This window comes from Leucoraja erinacea, chromosome 37, assembly GCF_028641065.1.
Source record: "Leucoraja erinacea ecotype New England chromosome 37, Leri_hhj_1, whole genome shotgun sequence".
Lineage (NCBI taxonomy): Eukaryota > Metazoa > Chordata > Chondrichthyes > Rajiformes > Rajidae > Leucoraja > Leucoraja erinaceus.
In genome coordinates this window covers 470,106-486,499 of record NC_073413.1, presented here as the reverse complement: position 1 = coordinate 486,499, position 16,394 = coordinate 470,106, and the positions used below count along the sequence as shown (strand labels likewise).

The 16,394-nt window shown below is 50.7% G+C and overlaps 1 protein-coding gene across 1 annotated transcript in view; it reads right to left on the bottom strand.

Moving 5' to 3' along the window:
- LOC129713725 (protein shisa-9-like) overlaps window positions 1-15,771 on the bottom strand; it is a 104,665-nt gene extending 88,894 nt beyond the window's left edge. The window contains 2 exon segments of the mRNA XM_055662978.1: window positions 5,438-6,226; window positions 14,956-15,771. Coding sequence (XP_055518953.1) covers window positions 5,438-5,964 — 527 coding nt within the window. The 5' untranslated portion in view covers window positions 5,965-6,226; window positions 14,956-15,771.
- Window positions 15,772-16,394: the final 623 nt, after the last annotated feature.

Sequence of the window (16,394 nt, the reverse complement as noted above, 5' to 3'; positions counted from 1 at the left end):
CAGTGGCTCAAATACTCACACTCACTCATCCACGGCCTATTGACAACCCCGATCCCAACAGTGAAGCCCAGACACAGAAGGTGCATGGTCGTGCCCGTGGCTTTGCGCAGGATGCGGTACATCCAGAGCTCGCGCTCGGCGCCTCCGCCATCGTGGCCGCCAGCGCAGGCCTCCATGCGTCACCGAGCCTGGGCGCCGCGACCTCGGGCCCGGGAGGTACCAGAAATGACTGAAGTCAGCGGCCCGGATGACTACGGGAAAAAACACGCCTGCGGGCCGGATGATTTCAAGATACAAGATACAAGATATTAAACAAAATGCCGTTTCTGCAGCCATACATTACAAACAAATAGACCCAAGACACAACATAATTTACATAAACATCCATCACATCGCTGTGATGGAAGGCCAAAAAAACTTATCTCTCCACTGCACTCGCCCCCCCCCCCCCCCCCCCCCCAACCGATGTCAGAGTCAAAGTCAAAGCCCCCGGCTGCCGATGGCGATTGTCCCACGGCCATTAAAGCCACGCCGGGCGATGCAAGGTCGCACACCGGGTCTTGGTGTTAGAGCCCCCGGCGTGCGCTCGCAGAGTCCCGCAGCCATTCCAAGCCGCGCGGGGCGGTGCTGTAAGGCCCCGCTCCAGGAGCTCTTCGACCCCGCAACTCGGGCTGGAGAAGTCGCCGTTGCGGGAGCCCTGAAAAGCGGTCTCCCTCCAGGGACCCGCGGGCTCCCGGTGCCGCCGTCCGCCAGACCCGCAGTTGCAGCCTCCCGAATCTCCGGAGGTCGGGCCGCAGCAGCGCTCCACCACCGCTCCACCCGCTCTGGACTCGGCCAGCTCCGCGACGGTGAGGTGAGTCGTCGGCACCAGAGCCCCCGGTCTTCCTGTTGGAGGCCGCTCCTCGTTGCAGCCCCAACGACAACGGAGACCCGACAAAGAAAAGTTTGGGTCTCCCGTGCAGGGAGAGATTTAAAAGTTACCCCCTCCCTCCCACCCCACCCCCACCTCCCACCACACACACCCCAACAAAAAATAACAAAAACTACATAAAAACATAGGCAAAAAATAATAAAAACGCAGACGGGTTGCAGAGGCCGCTGCTGACGAGAGTCGCGCCGCCTACCGCCTCGTTCAGGTTACGGGCTGCATTCGGCCCTGGGGCCGCAGGTTGCCGACCCCTGCATTAGGGGCCAATATACCTACGTTAGACCCTGCATTACAGAAGCCAATTAATCTACAAACCCACCCGTCTTGGGAGTGTGGGAGAAAACCGGAGCACCCGGAGGAAAGTCAAATGGTCACAGGAAGAACGTGCAAACTCCACCTACACGGCAAACCAAAGTCAGGATCAACTCCGTGTCTCTGGTGCTGTAAGGCAGCAACTCTACCGCTGCACCACCAGCATCTCAGACACTATACAAGTGTATTGTAGTAGCACAGTAAGTATATAGTCACCAGGTAGACACAAAAAGCTGCAGTAACTCAGCGGGTGAGGCAGAATCTATGGAGAGAAGGAATTCGGGTCTCGAGCCGAAACTTCGCTGATTCTATCTCTCCATAGATGCTGCCTCATCCGCTGAGTTACTCCAGCTATTTGTGTCTACCTTCGATTTTAGCAGCATCTGTAGTTCTGTGTTACACATATATAGTCACCAGGTTTGGTGTCACTGTCAAGTCCCGGATTGATGAACAAAATGGTCTCCTTCTGTTTTGTATCATTGTGTGATGGTGAATGGTCTGTTGCTGTGTACTTAATGCTGTGATGCCTTGTCTTGTCACATATTGCCACTAGATGAACTGGTCACTGGGAGCTGCTCGAGGTAGACTGCAGGCTGTGGTAGAAATGTCCGCACATCCTTATTCGCCGCTGGCCCCAAAATACCTGTACCCGTCCAAATGTTTCTTTAAAGAGTTTGTACACCTCAAACTGCGGAGCATCCTGGACAATACAGCTCACCCCCTCCACGACACACTGCTGAGGAGCACCTCCTGCAACAGACTGGTTCCACCAAGATGCAGCACAGAACGCCACAGGAGATCCTTCTTCCCTGTGGCTATCAAACTGTACAACTCCTCCCCTTTCTGCGGTGGGTTAGACTGAGACTGACCCCCTCCTCCCCAATATTTGCACAATTCCCAATCCTTCCCACTTGTAAATTTAATTTCATGTTTGATGTATTTTGTGTTTTTATGACTGTTGGCAGATCAATTTCCCTCCCGGGATAAATAACGTTCTATCGTATCGCGATAGTCTCTGCCTTAACTACCTCCTCCAGTCGCTCGTTCCATACACCCACCACCCTTTGTGCGAAAAAGCTACCCCTCAGGTTCCTATTAAATCTCCCCCCCCCTCCCTCACCTTAATCCTATGTCCTCTGTTTCACGATTCCCCTCCTCTGGACAAGAGACTCTGTGCGTCTACCCGATCTATTCCTCTCATGAATTTGTACACCTCTGTATGATCACCCCTTATTCTCCTGCGCTGCAAGGGATAGAGTCAACCTCGCCCTGTAGCTCAGGCCCTCGAGTCCTGACAACATCCTCGTAAATCTTCCCTGCACCCCTTCCAGCTTGCCACCATCAAAATGATGAGTTGCCTTCAGACGGTGGATGGTCTCCACGGGGCAAATGTATTCTGGTCATATGCAGATCGCAATACAAACATGCCTATCCTAAATATCCACGGCTGGAGAAAAACATATGGACTTTTCATTCTACCTACAGGCATGTACAGTTATATGCAAAAGCTGCATCTCTGCGTGCAATTCCTGCCAGCACTTCTGATTATAAATTCACAGTCTCCGCTCTATAAATGGCGAGTGTAGCCACACACAAATACACTGGCAATTACTACATGACATGTTTACACATCCAATTCCCATTCATACTGGAGGTTAGAAGGAGATGGATTCAGTAACACTGACCCTACACCTGTGGCCCCGGCCCCCCTTGTTTTCTCCTTGTTCGGTCCCGGCTGCAATGAATCACACAGCACGGAAAAAGGCCCTTCGGCCCAACTCGGCCGTGCTGACCAGGATGCCTGCTGCCTGACTGTGTTCGGCCCATATCCCTCAAGCTTAAAAAAGAAAGATGAAGGCACGCACCAGCAGACTCAGGAACAGCTTCTTCCCCTCTGTTACCTGGCTTCTGAACTCCCTTCCATTAGCCAGCATACAGTCCATTTCAGCTCTGCTCGATAGCGGACATGGGCCTGAACTGGTGCGCTACAAAGCTGAGAACTATATTCTGCACTCTGTATCTTTCAATAGACAATAGACAATAGGTGCAGGAGTAGGCCATACGTCCCTTCGAACCAGCACCACCATTCAATGTGATCATGGCTGACCATCCCCAACCAGTACCCCGTTCCTGCCTTCTCCCCATATCCCCTGACCCCGCTATTTTTAAGAGCCCTATCTAGCTCTCTCTTGAAAGCATCCACCCTCTTTAACCATTATAAACATTATTTTAACTCTACAGGGTGGAACGGACTTGACGACAAACAGACTTAAATGGTTGAAATTCTCAGTTCAGATTCGGTTTTGCTTTGCTTTGTTTCTTTATCTATTATATTTTTATTCATATTTTATTATTATTATCAATTTTTCTTTTTTTTTCTTTAATTTAGGGGGGTTTTGGTTTTTTCTTCTTCCTTTCTTCTTTTTATTTTGTCTTTTTATCTTTGTGTTTTATTTACATTCATAAGTTTCCTTTTAAAGAGTTAACTACACTTACATAGAGAGGTCTATATTCATTGTGTATTTTGACACTGGTCTCATATTAGGTTATACCTGTTATTAATGTAATCCCGATCCCTATGTAGCAATATCATTGTTATGTTTATCATTATTCTTTTTCCTTTGTCTTTTATGTTTTATTTTTGCTTTTTTTTTGGAAAAAAATAATAAAAAGATTTTAAAAGAAAGAAAGAAAGCATCCAGATAACCTGCCTCCACCGTCCTCTGAGGCAGAGAATTCCACACACTCTACTACAATTCCACTCTCTGTGAGAAAAAGTGTGTCCTCGTCTCCGTTCTAAATGGCTTACCCCTTATTCTTAAACTGTGGCCCCTGGTTCTGGACTCACCCAACATCAGGAACATGTTTCCTGCCTCTAGCGTGTTCAAACCCTCAATAATCTTATATGTTTCAATAAGATACCCTCTCATCCTTCTAAACTCCAGAGTGCACAAGCCCAGCTGCTTCATTCTCTCAGCATATGACAGTCCCGCCATCCCGGGAATTAAACTTGTAAACCTACGCTGCACTTTCCTTCCCTCTCCCTGTTGTACTTGACTTTGGTTTGAGTGTATTTATGTAAAGTATTATCTGACTTGAGTGGAGAGCAAAGCTTTTCTCTGTACCTCGGTACATGTGAATATAAAAAATCTAAACCCTTCAACTCTTCCTATGTGAATGTGGCGGTTTAAATGTGTTTTAACCGTTGTAATAATACGAGAGACAGGTGACCGAGAGGACTCCATGGTGGCGCAGAGAGTAGAGCTGCTGCCTCACAGCACCAGAGATCTGGGTTCGATCCTGACCGTGGGTGCTGTCTGTGCGGAGTTTGCACGTTCTCCCTGTGACCACGTGGGCTTTCTCCGGGTGCTCCGGTTTTCCTCCCACATCCCAAAGACGTGCAGGGTTGTAGGTTGATTGGCTTCAGAAAGAATTGTAAAATTGTCCCTAGTGTGTAGCAGAGTGCTTGTGTACGGGAATCGCTGGTCGGCGCGGACTCGGTGGGGGGAAGGGCCTGTTTCCGCGCTGTTTCCCCAAACTAAATTAAATTCCCCAAAGTTGGAGGGAGTGGATGAGAAAGTGGGATAACATAGAACTAGTGTACGGATGATCGATGGCCAGCATGGACTCGGTGGGCCGAAGGGCCTATTTCCGCACTGTGTCTCTAAACTAAATTACCCCAATTGTGTAGGGAGTGGGTGAGAAAGTGGGATAGCATAGAACTAGGTGGGCTGAAGGGCCTGTTTCTACTGTATCTCTAAAGTAAACTAAATTGCCCTGTGCAGGTAGACAAAAGTGCTGGAGAAACTCAGCGGGTGCAGCAGCATCTATGGAGTGAAGGAAATAGGCAACGTTTCGGGCCGAAACCTTTCTTCAGACCCTAAGTGCATATGGGTGATTGATGGCCAGCACGGTCTCGATGGGCTGAAGGGCTTGTTTCCACGCCGTGTCTCTAAATACTAAACGACATGTTGATTACACGGGCAAAGCTGTCCTGAGCTCCGAACTGGACATAGACAAAAATGCTAGAGGAACTCAGCGGGTGAGGCAGCATCTATGGAGTGAAGGAAATAGGTGACATATTCACGTCGCCTATTCCTTCGCTCCATAGATGCTGCCTCACTTGCTGAGTTTCTCCAGTATTTTTGTCCGCCTTTGATTTTTCCAGCATCCGCAGTTGTTTGGTAAACATCCTACCTGGACATGTTCATCTCTGTCTGAGGGCCCCTGGCCTTCTCCAGACCCAGCTTGGTGAAGATGCCCACCAGCACCATGATGGCCACCACCCCACAGATGATGTAGACGATCATGTTGGTCTTGTCCTTGTCGGGGTCCTCCACGTTCTCGTCCACCTTGACGGGGGGCTTGCTGGTGTTGGCCCAGTTGGGGGTGTCGTAGTTACTGCAGGTGCTCTGGTCCAGCCGGTCGTGCTGGAACTCGCAGCAGAAGCGATAGCCGCAGGTGCCGCAGCAGAAGAGGTAGGTGCCGGCGTTGCAGTTGAACGGGGGGTCCCACTGGCCCATCACGTCGTAGTAGCCCCGGCACCTGTCCGAGTTGAGGGGGGTCTCCGTGGAGCCCGGGGGCGAGTCGGGGTACCAGGGCTTGGTGGCATTCTCGGCCGGCTGCAACTTGCCGCCGTGCGCGCCGGCCCACATCAGCACCTGCCCCGTCAGAACTGAACTCCACAGTCCCGCCATCAAGCGCAACTCCATGGGGACTCTCATCCGGGGACCGGTTGGAGAAGGAGCAGAACTCAGCGGCCGACGGCCTCCGTGGGAGAAGTGCGGGGGGGGCCCGAGGAAGGCCGGGGGGAGGTGCACGGCTCAGCAGAGGCAGCCTGGAGACAGGGCCCACCCCTCACCACCACCGCCCGCAAGCCCTCTCCTCTTTGTGCGAGTGAGGTGCCTTGGACAGCTGCCAGAGTTGTGGATCCGCTGTAGTAACGAGCTGGAGGCAGAGGCTGTAACTCACATCATTGGCTGAACCCTGCAAGAGTCAGGACACACAAAGGCCCATAAAATATCACCGTCATATTCAATAAGCAGAGTGCCATTACCACACAGCATTCATCACAGCCAAGAACACTCAGGCATGGGACCGCGATTGTTTTTGGACACTTGATATATTTTCAGGTTCAAAGCTGTTTGAAGCTTGTCGTACCATTTTAATTCTCACGTGTGCCAATTCTCCTCTCCCTCTCTCCTCTCCGCACACGAGACCTCACACATAAACACTCTGTTATATCGGCCAAGTGCTGCTTTACAACTCGGGCAGGTGCGTGTGAGGGGGGGAAGGTTTGATTTCCCTTGGGGACCATAGATTAATTTTATGATTACAGGATTATGTGGAGTTACTTAGCATTTACATAAACAGACTATTCAGCCTATCTACCTCCGACAGAACGCCTCTCATCCACCTCGTCACCATGATACTATCCCCCTTAGAGTGGCACGGTGGCGCAGCAGTAGAGTTGCTGCCTCACAGCGCCAGAGACCCGGGTTCAATCCCGACTGCGGGTGCTGTCCGCACGGAGTTTGTACGTTCTCCCCGTGACCTGCGTGGGTTTTCTCCGGGAGCTCCGGTTTCCTCCCACACTACAAAGACGTGCAGGTTTGTAGGTTAATTTGGCTTTGGCAAAATTGGTAAAATGTCCCTGATGTGTGGGATAGCGCTGGTGTACGGGGATCGCTGGTCGGCACGGACTCGATGGGCTGAAGGGCCTGTTTCCACGCTGTATCTCTAAAATTCGGTCCGTTTAAATCTATCCCAACTTATTCTTCCCTGACTGCTGTTCGAGCATGGTTGGGGGAGGCCTGGCATGGTCCAGGGTTTAGACAACAGACAATAGGTGTAGGAGTTGGCCATTCGGTCCTTCGAGCCAGCACTGCCATTCAATGTGATCATGGCTGATCATCCCCATCAGTACCCCGTTCCTGCCTTCTCCCCATATCCTCTGACACCGCTATCTTTAAGAGCCCCATCTAGCTCTCTCTTGAAAGCATCCAGGGAACCCGCCTCCTGAGGCAGAGAATTCCACCCTCACAACTCTCTGTGTGAAAAAGTGTTTCATTGTCTCCGTTCTAAATGGCTTACCCCTTATTCTTGCCCCTGTGCTACTGAGGCAAGCAGCAGGGTTTCTCCACATGGTCACTGCACGGAGCCATCAACCCTTTGGGTGTGCGGAGTATAATGTGTAGTTCTGGTCGCCCGGCTACAGGATGGATGTTATCCAGTCTGGAAAGGGTGCTGAAGAGATTCACCAGCATGTGACACAGGCAGCGTCTCTGGAGAGAAAGGATGGGTGACGTTTCGGGATTTAGAACGGGGATGAGGAAACATTTAGAACGGCTGTTTGGAACGGAGATGAGGAAACAGAGAGCTGTGAGTGTGGAATTCTCTGCCTCAGATTGCGGTTGTCTGGATGCTTGTAAGAGAGAACTGGGAAGGGGGAGGGATGGAGGGAGGGGAACGTCTCGACCCGAAACGTCACCCATTCCTTCTCACCAGAGACGCCGCCTGTCCCGTTGAGTTACTCCAGCATTTTGTGTCTCTCTTAGGTTTAAACCAGCATCTGCAGTTCCTTTCCCCACCAGTATATGACCTCAACCTGTGTTACAGAGAGAGAATGGGTAGGACTTTATTCTTGAAACGTTGGAGACCTTATTGAAGTGCACAAGATTATGAGTGGGGTGGGAAGAGTGAACAATCACAGTCTTTTTCCAGAGGTGAAGGTTCTTAAACGAGAGGGCTTAGGGTTAAATGTTTAAGAAAGAACAGCCGATGCTGGAAAAATCAAAGGTAGACAAAAATGCTGGAAACACTCAGCGGGTGAGGCAGCATCTATGGAGCGAAGGAATTGGTGACGTTTCAGGTTGAGACCCTTCTTCAGACGTTAAGGTAATTCTTTAGGGTTAAGGTAAAAGGGGAGAGATTTAATAGGAAGCTTACAAGGGGCAACTTTCACACTCAGAGGGCAGTGTGTATCTTGAATTAGCTGTCATATAAAGCTAATGAAGCTGAAACTATTACGACTTTAAGAGAATTTGGGGTGGCACGGTGGAGCAGCGGTAGAGTTGCTGCCTCACAGCGCCGGAGACCAGGGTTTGATCCTGACTACGGGTGCTGTCTGTACGGAGTTTGTACGTTCTCCCCGTGACCTGCGTGGGTTTTCTCTGGGAGCTCTGATTCCCTCCCACAATCCAAAGACGTACAGGTTTGTACGCTAATTGGCTCGGTGAAATTGTAGATGGTTCCTAGTGTGTGTAGGATAGTGTAAGTGTGCGGTGATCGCTGGTCAGTGCGGACTCGATGGGCCGAAGGGCCTGGTTCCCTGCTGTATCGCTAAACTAAAATGTGGAAACTTATCGGGTTAAGATGGATTTAAAGGGATATGGGCCAAATGCAGGCAAATGGAACTAGCCTTGAATGCCAACTTGGTGGGTATGGGCAAGGTGTAGGTATGTTACAAAACCTACCTGAATCGTCATTGGGAATCTGCCCTCAGCCATGTCGGCGATTTTGGCGCTGTTTGGAGGGGGCGGGTTTAAAACGCGATTTTTACTAGGCTGTACTAATCGCACATGTTCAGCCTAGTAAATCATTAACGAAAAATCGCTGCAAGACCCGGTCGCAAAAGGTATTATTAGTTTTATAGGCCTCGATAATATAGTTATAATAGTTTTAACATTACTCTCTGATTTCGCAACCTCTCACAGCCCCAGGGTTTTATAAAGCAAACAATTAAAGGTATGTACCTTATTTTTACATTAAATGGGGCATATATATAACCCTATGTATCAAGTTATCTATAACGAATAGTTCATTTTGGGCTTTTTATATCCCGCAGTATTTTTCTCGGCATTTGAGGGCACTAATCCAGCGCTATGTCAACGTTCTAAACCAGCGCGTTCCACATGAACCCACTAGAAAGCCAATTTAAATGGGCATTTATTTACAGCAATTGAACACTAAATTCCTTCCATTTGGGCCTATAAATTAATGTAAATTAGATATAAAAATCATGTTATATTGTGAATTATTTGTGAATAATCTTTGGACACTTAGGCTATTTAAAAATGTTAATCTTTCCTTAAGAAATGGGCGTTTGACTATCCAAGATCACAGCTTTTTTGTAATGTCCATTGAAAATCAATAGGGAACAAGATGCTAATTTCCGAGTATGAAAATGGTCATAACTTTTTTAATACTTGAGATATGAAAGTGAATTTGGTGTCAAATTAAACTTATTGTTATGCTTTATCTGATGGGATAAATTGCTTGATTTTTTAAATCTCAAAATTTTGTAACATTGCTACAAGGTGGGCCAAAGGGCCTGTTTCCGTGCTGTACAGCTCCATGTCTTTTCCTTGTCTCATGGCCTCTCACCTAGAACTTCCTCGCATAGCCTTGTTTTTCCCCCTTCCTTCTTCCTCACTTCATCACCAATATGTTCATTAATGAAACCATTCAAGCAATTGTCCCAACAGGAAGCATATTTACGTGTAGGAAGGAACTGCAGATGCTGGTTTCAACCGAAGATAGGCACAAAATGCTGGAGTAACTCAGCGGGACAGGCGGCATCTCTGGAGAGAAAGAATGGGTGACGTTTCGGGTCGAGACCCTTCTTCAGACTGATGTCAGGGGAGATGGAGATACATAGATAAGGAAGTGTAAGGTGTGAAAACAGGGCAAAGGGGATGTGGATCAAAGAAAATGTAGAATAATTCATTGTTAGCTGGGAGAAGGTGACAGCAAATTAGATATAAAATGCAGTCGGAGACAGTAAGACTGGTGGGAGAACTGGGAAGGGGGGAGGATGGAGAGAGGGAGAAAGCAAGGGTTACTTGAAGTTAGAGAAGTCAATGTTCATACCGCTGGGGTGTAAGCTGCCCAAGCAAAATATGAGTTGCTGTTCCCACAATTTGCGCTGGGCCTCACTCTGACAATGGAAGAGGTCCATGATAGAAAGGTCAGTGTGGGAATGGGAGGGGGAGTTGAAGTGCTTATAAAGGAAGCATATTTAGTTTGATTTAGTTTAGAGATATGGAGTGTACACTGGGCCTTTGGCCACACACTCCCTGGAGACCAATAATTACCGTACACTAGTGCTATCACAGATCCCCAGAGACCAATGATCACCAGTACACCAGTGCTATCCTACACACTAGGGACAATGATCACCAGTACATCAGTGCTATCCTACACACTAGGGACAATTTACAGAAATGAACTAACTGACAAACCAGCATGTATTTGGAGTGTAGGAGGAAACCGGAACACCCGGAGAAAACCCACTCGGTCAGGTGGAGAGCATACAAACTCTATACAAGTCAAGTCAATTTTATTTCTATAGCACATTTAAAAACAACTCTCGTTGACCAAGGTGCTTTACATTACTGCAGGTACTAACATGCTACATAGATCTAACAATACATACATAAATACATACATACAGCGCTCCCTCAGAGGACCTCAAGAAAGGCTTGTGAGTAGAAATGCGTTTTAAGTCTAGACTTAAAGGAGTTGATGGAGGGGGCAGTTCTGATGGGAAGAGGGATGCTGTTCCACAGTCTAGGAGCTGCAACCACAAAAACACGGTGGCCCGAGCTTATACCTGGACTGCGGGGTAGTCAGTAGCCATGTACGGGATGGAACCCATGTCTCTGGGGCTGTGAAGCAGCAACTCTATCCGCTGTCCTACTGTGATGCCTCAAGCTCTCATGGACCATGTTTTTAACTGCAGATGCTGGGTGGATATCAAAGATAGAGTAACTCAGTAAGACGGAGTGACTTGGCAGATGGTGTAGCATCTCCGGAGGAAATGGGTGGGTGACGTTTCGGGTCGGGAAGCTTCTTCAGACTGAAAGTAGGGTGTGGGGGGGAGAGCTGGAAGCGAGACAAGACCAGGACAAATCATGGCCAGCGGCAAATCGTGTACCTGATTGATCCTGGTGTTTTCTTGCCCCCAGTTCTCCCCACAATCTCACCCCCTACTTTCAATCTGACGAAGGGTCTCGACCCGAAACGTCACCCAACGTTTTCTCCACAGATGCTGGCCTGGCCCGCTGAGTTACTCCAGCAATTTGTGGGGGGTTTTTTTGCAGTTAAAAAGAAAATGTTTCTCACTCTGCTAAGTATGAAACATATTAGAAGCACCTTCAGAATCGTTAAGGTCACTGAGGTGTGGGAGGTCATAGATGGATAGATAGAATACTTCATTGTCACAATGTGTGTTGTTCTCAGTGAAATTCTTTGCATGTAAACCTTGCCAAGGTATGCAAATGGTTGCCAATAAAGGGTGATTACAAAGTTACAAATGCCCCTCCAACCAGCGCCGGTTCCCACCATTGTTCCCCCCCCCCCCCATCATAGCAGTCCACTCCCCCCCATCCACATCCCCCCCCCATTGTCCACATCCCCATTGTCCCCTCCCCCCCCCCCCCCCCCCCTCCCGTCCATTGTTCTACCCCACCACCCATTATTCTATCCTCTCCCTCACGACTGGGGGCTTGTATTTGCTGGAATTTTAAAAGGATGAGAGGGGGGATCTTATAGAAACATATAAAATTCTTAGGGGATTGGACTGGCTAGATGTAGGGAAAAACGTTCCTGATGTTGGGTGAGTCCAGAACCAGGGGTCACAGTGTAAGAATAAGGAGTAGCTGCGATGAGGAAAAACGTTTTCTTGTGAATCTGTGGGATTCTCTGCCACAGAAGGCAGTGGAGGCCAATTCACTGGATGTTTTCAAGAGAGAGTTCGATATAGCTCTTCGGGCTAAGGGAATCAAGGGAGACACAAAATGCTGGAGTAACTCAGCGGAACAGGAAGCATCTCTGGAGAGAAGGAATAGGCGACGTTTCGGGTCGAGACCCTTCTTCAGACCCGACGTCTCGGCCCGAAACAGAATCTAGGGATATGGGGAAAAAGCAGGAACGGGGTACTGATTTTGGATGATCAGCCACGATTGTAATAAATGGTGGTGTTGGCTCAAAGGGCCGAATGGCACCTATAGTCTATGTTTCTGTTTCCCCCGGCAGCGGGCGTCCTCACTGCCACGCGGTCCGTCCTCGTCCATCGGTCGGCGCCATCATTGGCCGCTGACCTCTATCCGGACACCCCCGTCACCCGGTGAGTGCTCAGCGCCCTTTACAGGGCGGGCATCTGCGATGTCGAACCGGATGGCATCGCCCTGCTGCGGACTTGGGCTGCCTCAAACGCAGGGAGAAGAAGGGGGCAGGGAGAAGCTGGTAACACCCCCACTGTTGCCCCCCCCCCCCTTGCCCAGTCTCGTGCCTCAGGTCACAGGATGAGTGCGGAGAGGGTGGGGGGGGGGGACGGGGACACAAACCAGAGGGAGGAACCTGGGAGGGGAACTGACAGCCAGGGAGAGGAATGGCAGTGGACTGGAGGGGAAGGGGGGCTGGAATACAGCGTGGACTATTCGGGAGAGTTGCCGCCAGGATGATGCAATTATTCCAGCATCTTGTTGATCTGCTGTAATTAATTGCAGTCGATGCTTTGGGCATGGACTCGTCCTCATTAGCCTTGAGGGAACAATCTGTACTCCATACAAGCTCAAAGCTCGCTCTGGCTTCATGTTAAATCACAGCTTAACACGGTGCACTGGGCTGATCATCATGGTGGGATTAATACCACCGATCACCAAGCCGGTCGTTAAACAATTAGCTGTTGGAACTTCTCCCTCCCTATCCCTAGCCCTCTCGGGCAATCACACCCAAACTCCAGGCGGTGGAACATTCCCCCTGTGGAACGCCCTTCTCTCCAGAGATGCTGCCTGTCCTGCTGAGTTACTCCAGTGGTTTTGTGTCTACGGTTTAAACCAGCATCTGCAGTTCCTTCCTGCACTAACATCCCCCCCCCCCCCCCCCCCACCCGTGCAGGGAGCTGCGAACTGCAATGCGCTGCCTGGGGGCATCTGTGGAGGGGACGAGGGGCGAAGGCTGAGAGAGTTGTGGGAGGAATGGGCAGGAAAGATGTGCCGTGGGCTAGCACGGTCGTGTCGGGCTGAACGGCCCCCCTACTGAGCCGCTCCAATGAGTCAAAGCCACAGATGCCGTGCTGGCTCAGAGCTTCTCCTCCCCTCTCGGCCGAAGGGGTTAAGAAGTATTTCTGAACTGTTTCATTCAAGAGGTGTGTGAGCGATGATCTTTCCTTCACTCCCCTCCTCATGCCTTGTGGCCCCACTTTCCTCTCTTTCCCTTTTTCTCTTTCTCCTTCTCTTTCTTTCTCTCTCTCTCTCTCTCCCTCCCCCTCTTCCTCTCTCTCTCCCCCCTCCCTCTTTTGCCCTGTCGCCCCACATTTTGCCCTGTCACCTCACATCCCCCCTCCTCTCACAGACCCCACTTTACTCCCTATCCCTCCTCATGCAGTGTGTCCCTATATCCCCCCTCCCTCATGCCTTGTCTCTCCACTGCCCCCACCCCTCCTCCTCACCCCTCCTGGCCCCACTTCCCCCTCCCCCTCATGCCCTGTTGCCCCACTTTCTCCCAACTTTCCCCCCCCCCCTCTCCTCCAGCCTTATGTCCCCACTTTCCTCACCTCCCTTCCTCTCGTCTTGTGGCCCCACTTCCCCCCCCTCATGCCTTGCCTCTTCACACACCCCCCCCCCCCCCCCTCCTCCCGTCCTGGCCCCACGCTCCCCCCTCTATCATCAGCTTCACCCTCATCATCATCCCCCTCTCATCAAAACCTCATTGTCTGCCCTTTGCTCACTGTCCCCCCGGCCTCACCTCCTTCCATGACCCGGCTAGCTTTCCCCTCTCGCTTCTGCCTGCTCTTTCTCCCCAGCATTGGCTCTCTCTCTCTCTCTCTCTCTCTCTCTCTCTCTCTCTCACTCTCTCTCTCTCTCTCTCTCTCTCTCTCTCTCTCTCTCTCTCTCTCTCTCTCTCTCTCTTTTCTCTCTCTCTCTCTCTCTCTCTCTCTCTCTCTCTCTCTCTCTCTCTCTCTCTCTCTCTCTTCCCTCCCTCTCTCTCTCTCTCTCTCTCTCTCTCTCTCTCTCTCTCTCTGTCTCCCCCCCTCTCTCTCTCTCTGTCTCTCTCTCTCTCTCACTTCTCTCTCTCTCTCTCTCCTCTCTCACTCTCTCCCTCCCCTCTCTCTCTCTCTCTCTCTCTCTCTCTCTCTCCCCCTCTCTCTCTCCCTCTCTCCCCCCCTCTCTCTCTCTCCGTCTCACCATCCTGTCTTTCTCCCACCACCATTCCTTTTGATCCCGACCCATCTCTCTTTCCCCTCCCCATATCCCCCTGCTTACCCCCGTACCCCTGCTTCCTCCGTCTCTCATCCACCCCTAGTGCCTCTTCCCCTTCCCCCCTCCTCATTCTTCCCTTCCTCCTCTCCACCTTTCCTTGACTCTCTCCGTCCTGTCCTCCCCCCCCCCCCCCCCTCCCCACCCACACACGCTCTCTCCCTCACAACACGGTGCCACCATTAAACTTTAGATCCATTTCAGCTGAAGCCTGTGATTAAAGCGAAGGTAAGCAGTCCATCACTTGGCAGAGAGAGGGAGAGAGAGAGAGAAAGCAATAAAGAAAGTAGTTGACAGCTAATCTACGGTCTAATATCCCGTGTAGGGGGAAGTAAATCACATGAAGTATCAGGTAGTGTTGGCCACGGGGACTGAGTCTACACAACACACACACACACACAGTTTAGACCCCGGTTCCAAAGATTCAAATCTTTAAGGTTAAACAAAACTCACCATAAAGAAATCCACACAGCGATGGATGCATGGGTTTGAGGAAGCCTGTGTTCAGCTGTTAATCCAGGGCTTCAGCTGGGCATTGTGGCTACTTAGCGTTAATGTTCAACTCCTGCAGCTTGCTGGTGAGGAAGAGCTTCATGTTTTTCTCTCTCGCTCCCTCTCTCTCGCTCCCTCTCTCTCTCCTTCTCTCTCGCTCCCTCTCTCTCTCTCTCGCTCTCTCTCGCTCCTTCTCGCTGGTCTACTGAACGACAGTTAATCTGGATCCAGCTCAGAGGCACGGATCAGAGTGCTACCAGTGAGAGGCTGAGTGAGCTGTGAGCGGACGGGGAGAACAGCTCCATCCACATCTCCGGCTGGAGTTATAAGCCCCCGTTGTAAAGATACCTCATTAGTGCCTTCAGTGCGCTGCTGTGAACACCATCCACTTGCTGCAGCCTTTTGAAATCAAAGGGAAATAAAACCAAACAAGTCAACAGCGACTTGTATTCTGAGCCGGAGCTTTTGTTTAACTCCTTGGCTGAGTTTGATATGGTGAAAGGGAATCGTCATTCAGCTCATTGTGTGTTGTCCTTTGAGACAAGTCCTGTTGCCCTTCGGTATCTGTGGAGTGGAGGCGTGCCCAAGAGTCCATTAGTCGGGAGGCGAGAGGCAGAGTGATGCTGGTGTTACTCCGCACCTGCCTCAGGCATGGTGCCCCTTCCTGCCGGAGAGAGACGTTGCCCTTCCTCCCACGCCGGCCATCTTGTGGCCACGTCGACTGGGGAGCTGGTGCCAACTGTGGCCCCATGGCGTGAGGGGGTAGGGGACCCACATCCAGATCCCACCCTGCCAGTGCCCGCCCTGCACCCTGCCATTAGTTTTTTATATTTAGTTTAGTTTTGGAGATAACATCGAGCACATTGCACTGGACAGGAGCTCCTGGAGGAAACCCGCGCAGGAAGGAGCTGCACGTCGCAAAATGGAAGTACGCCGTGTCGCAGAGACAAAACGACAGCACCGTAGGGAGAGAGAGAGAAGGGGGCTCGACAACTCCCAACCACCGCCAGTCTCCACTAACCACGTTGCACCGAGGTGTGTGGATCGCGGATCGGCCTCTACAGACATCTGCAGACCCACGACCCCCTATGGAGAGGAGAAGACAGCCATACTCATTTCCAGTGCCCGCCGATGAGAGATACAGCGCGGAAACAGGCCCTTCGGCCCACCGAGTCCGCACTGACCAGCGATCCCCACACATTAACACTATCCTACACACACTAGAGACAAGTGTATACAAGCCCAGCTGCTCCATTCTCTCAGCATATGACAGTCCCGCCATCCCGGGAATTAACCTTGTAAACCTACGCTGCACTCCCTCAATAGCAAGAATGTTCTGCCTCAAATTAGGGGACCAAAACTGCACACAATACTCCAGGTGTGGTCTCACTAGGGCCCTG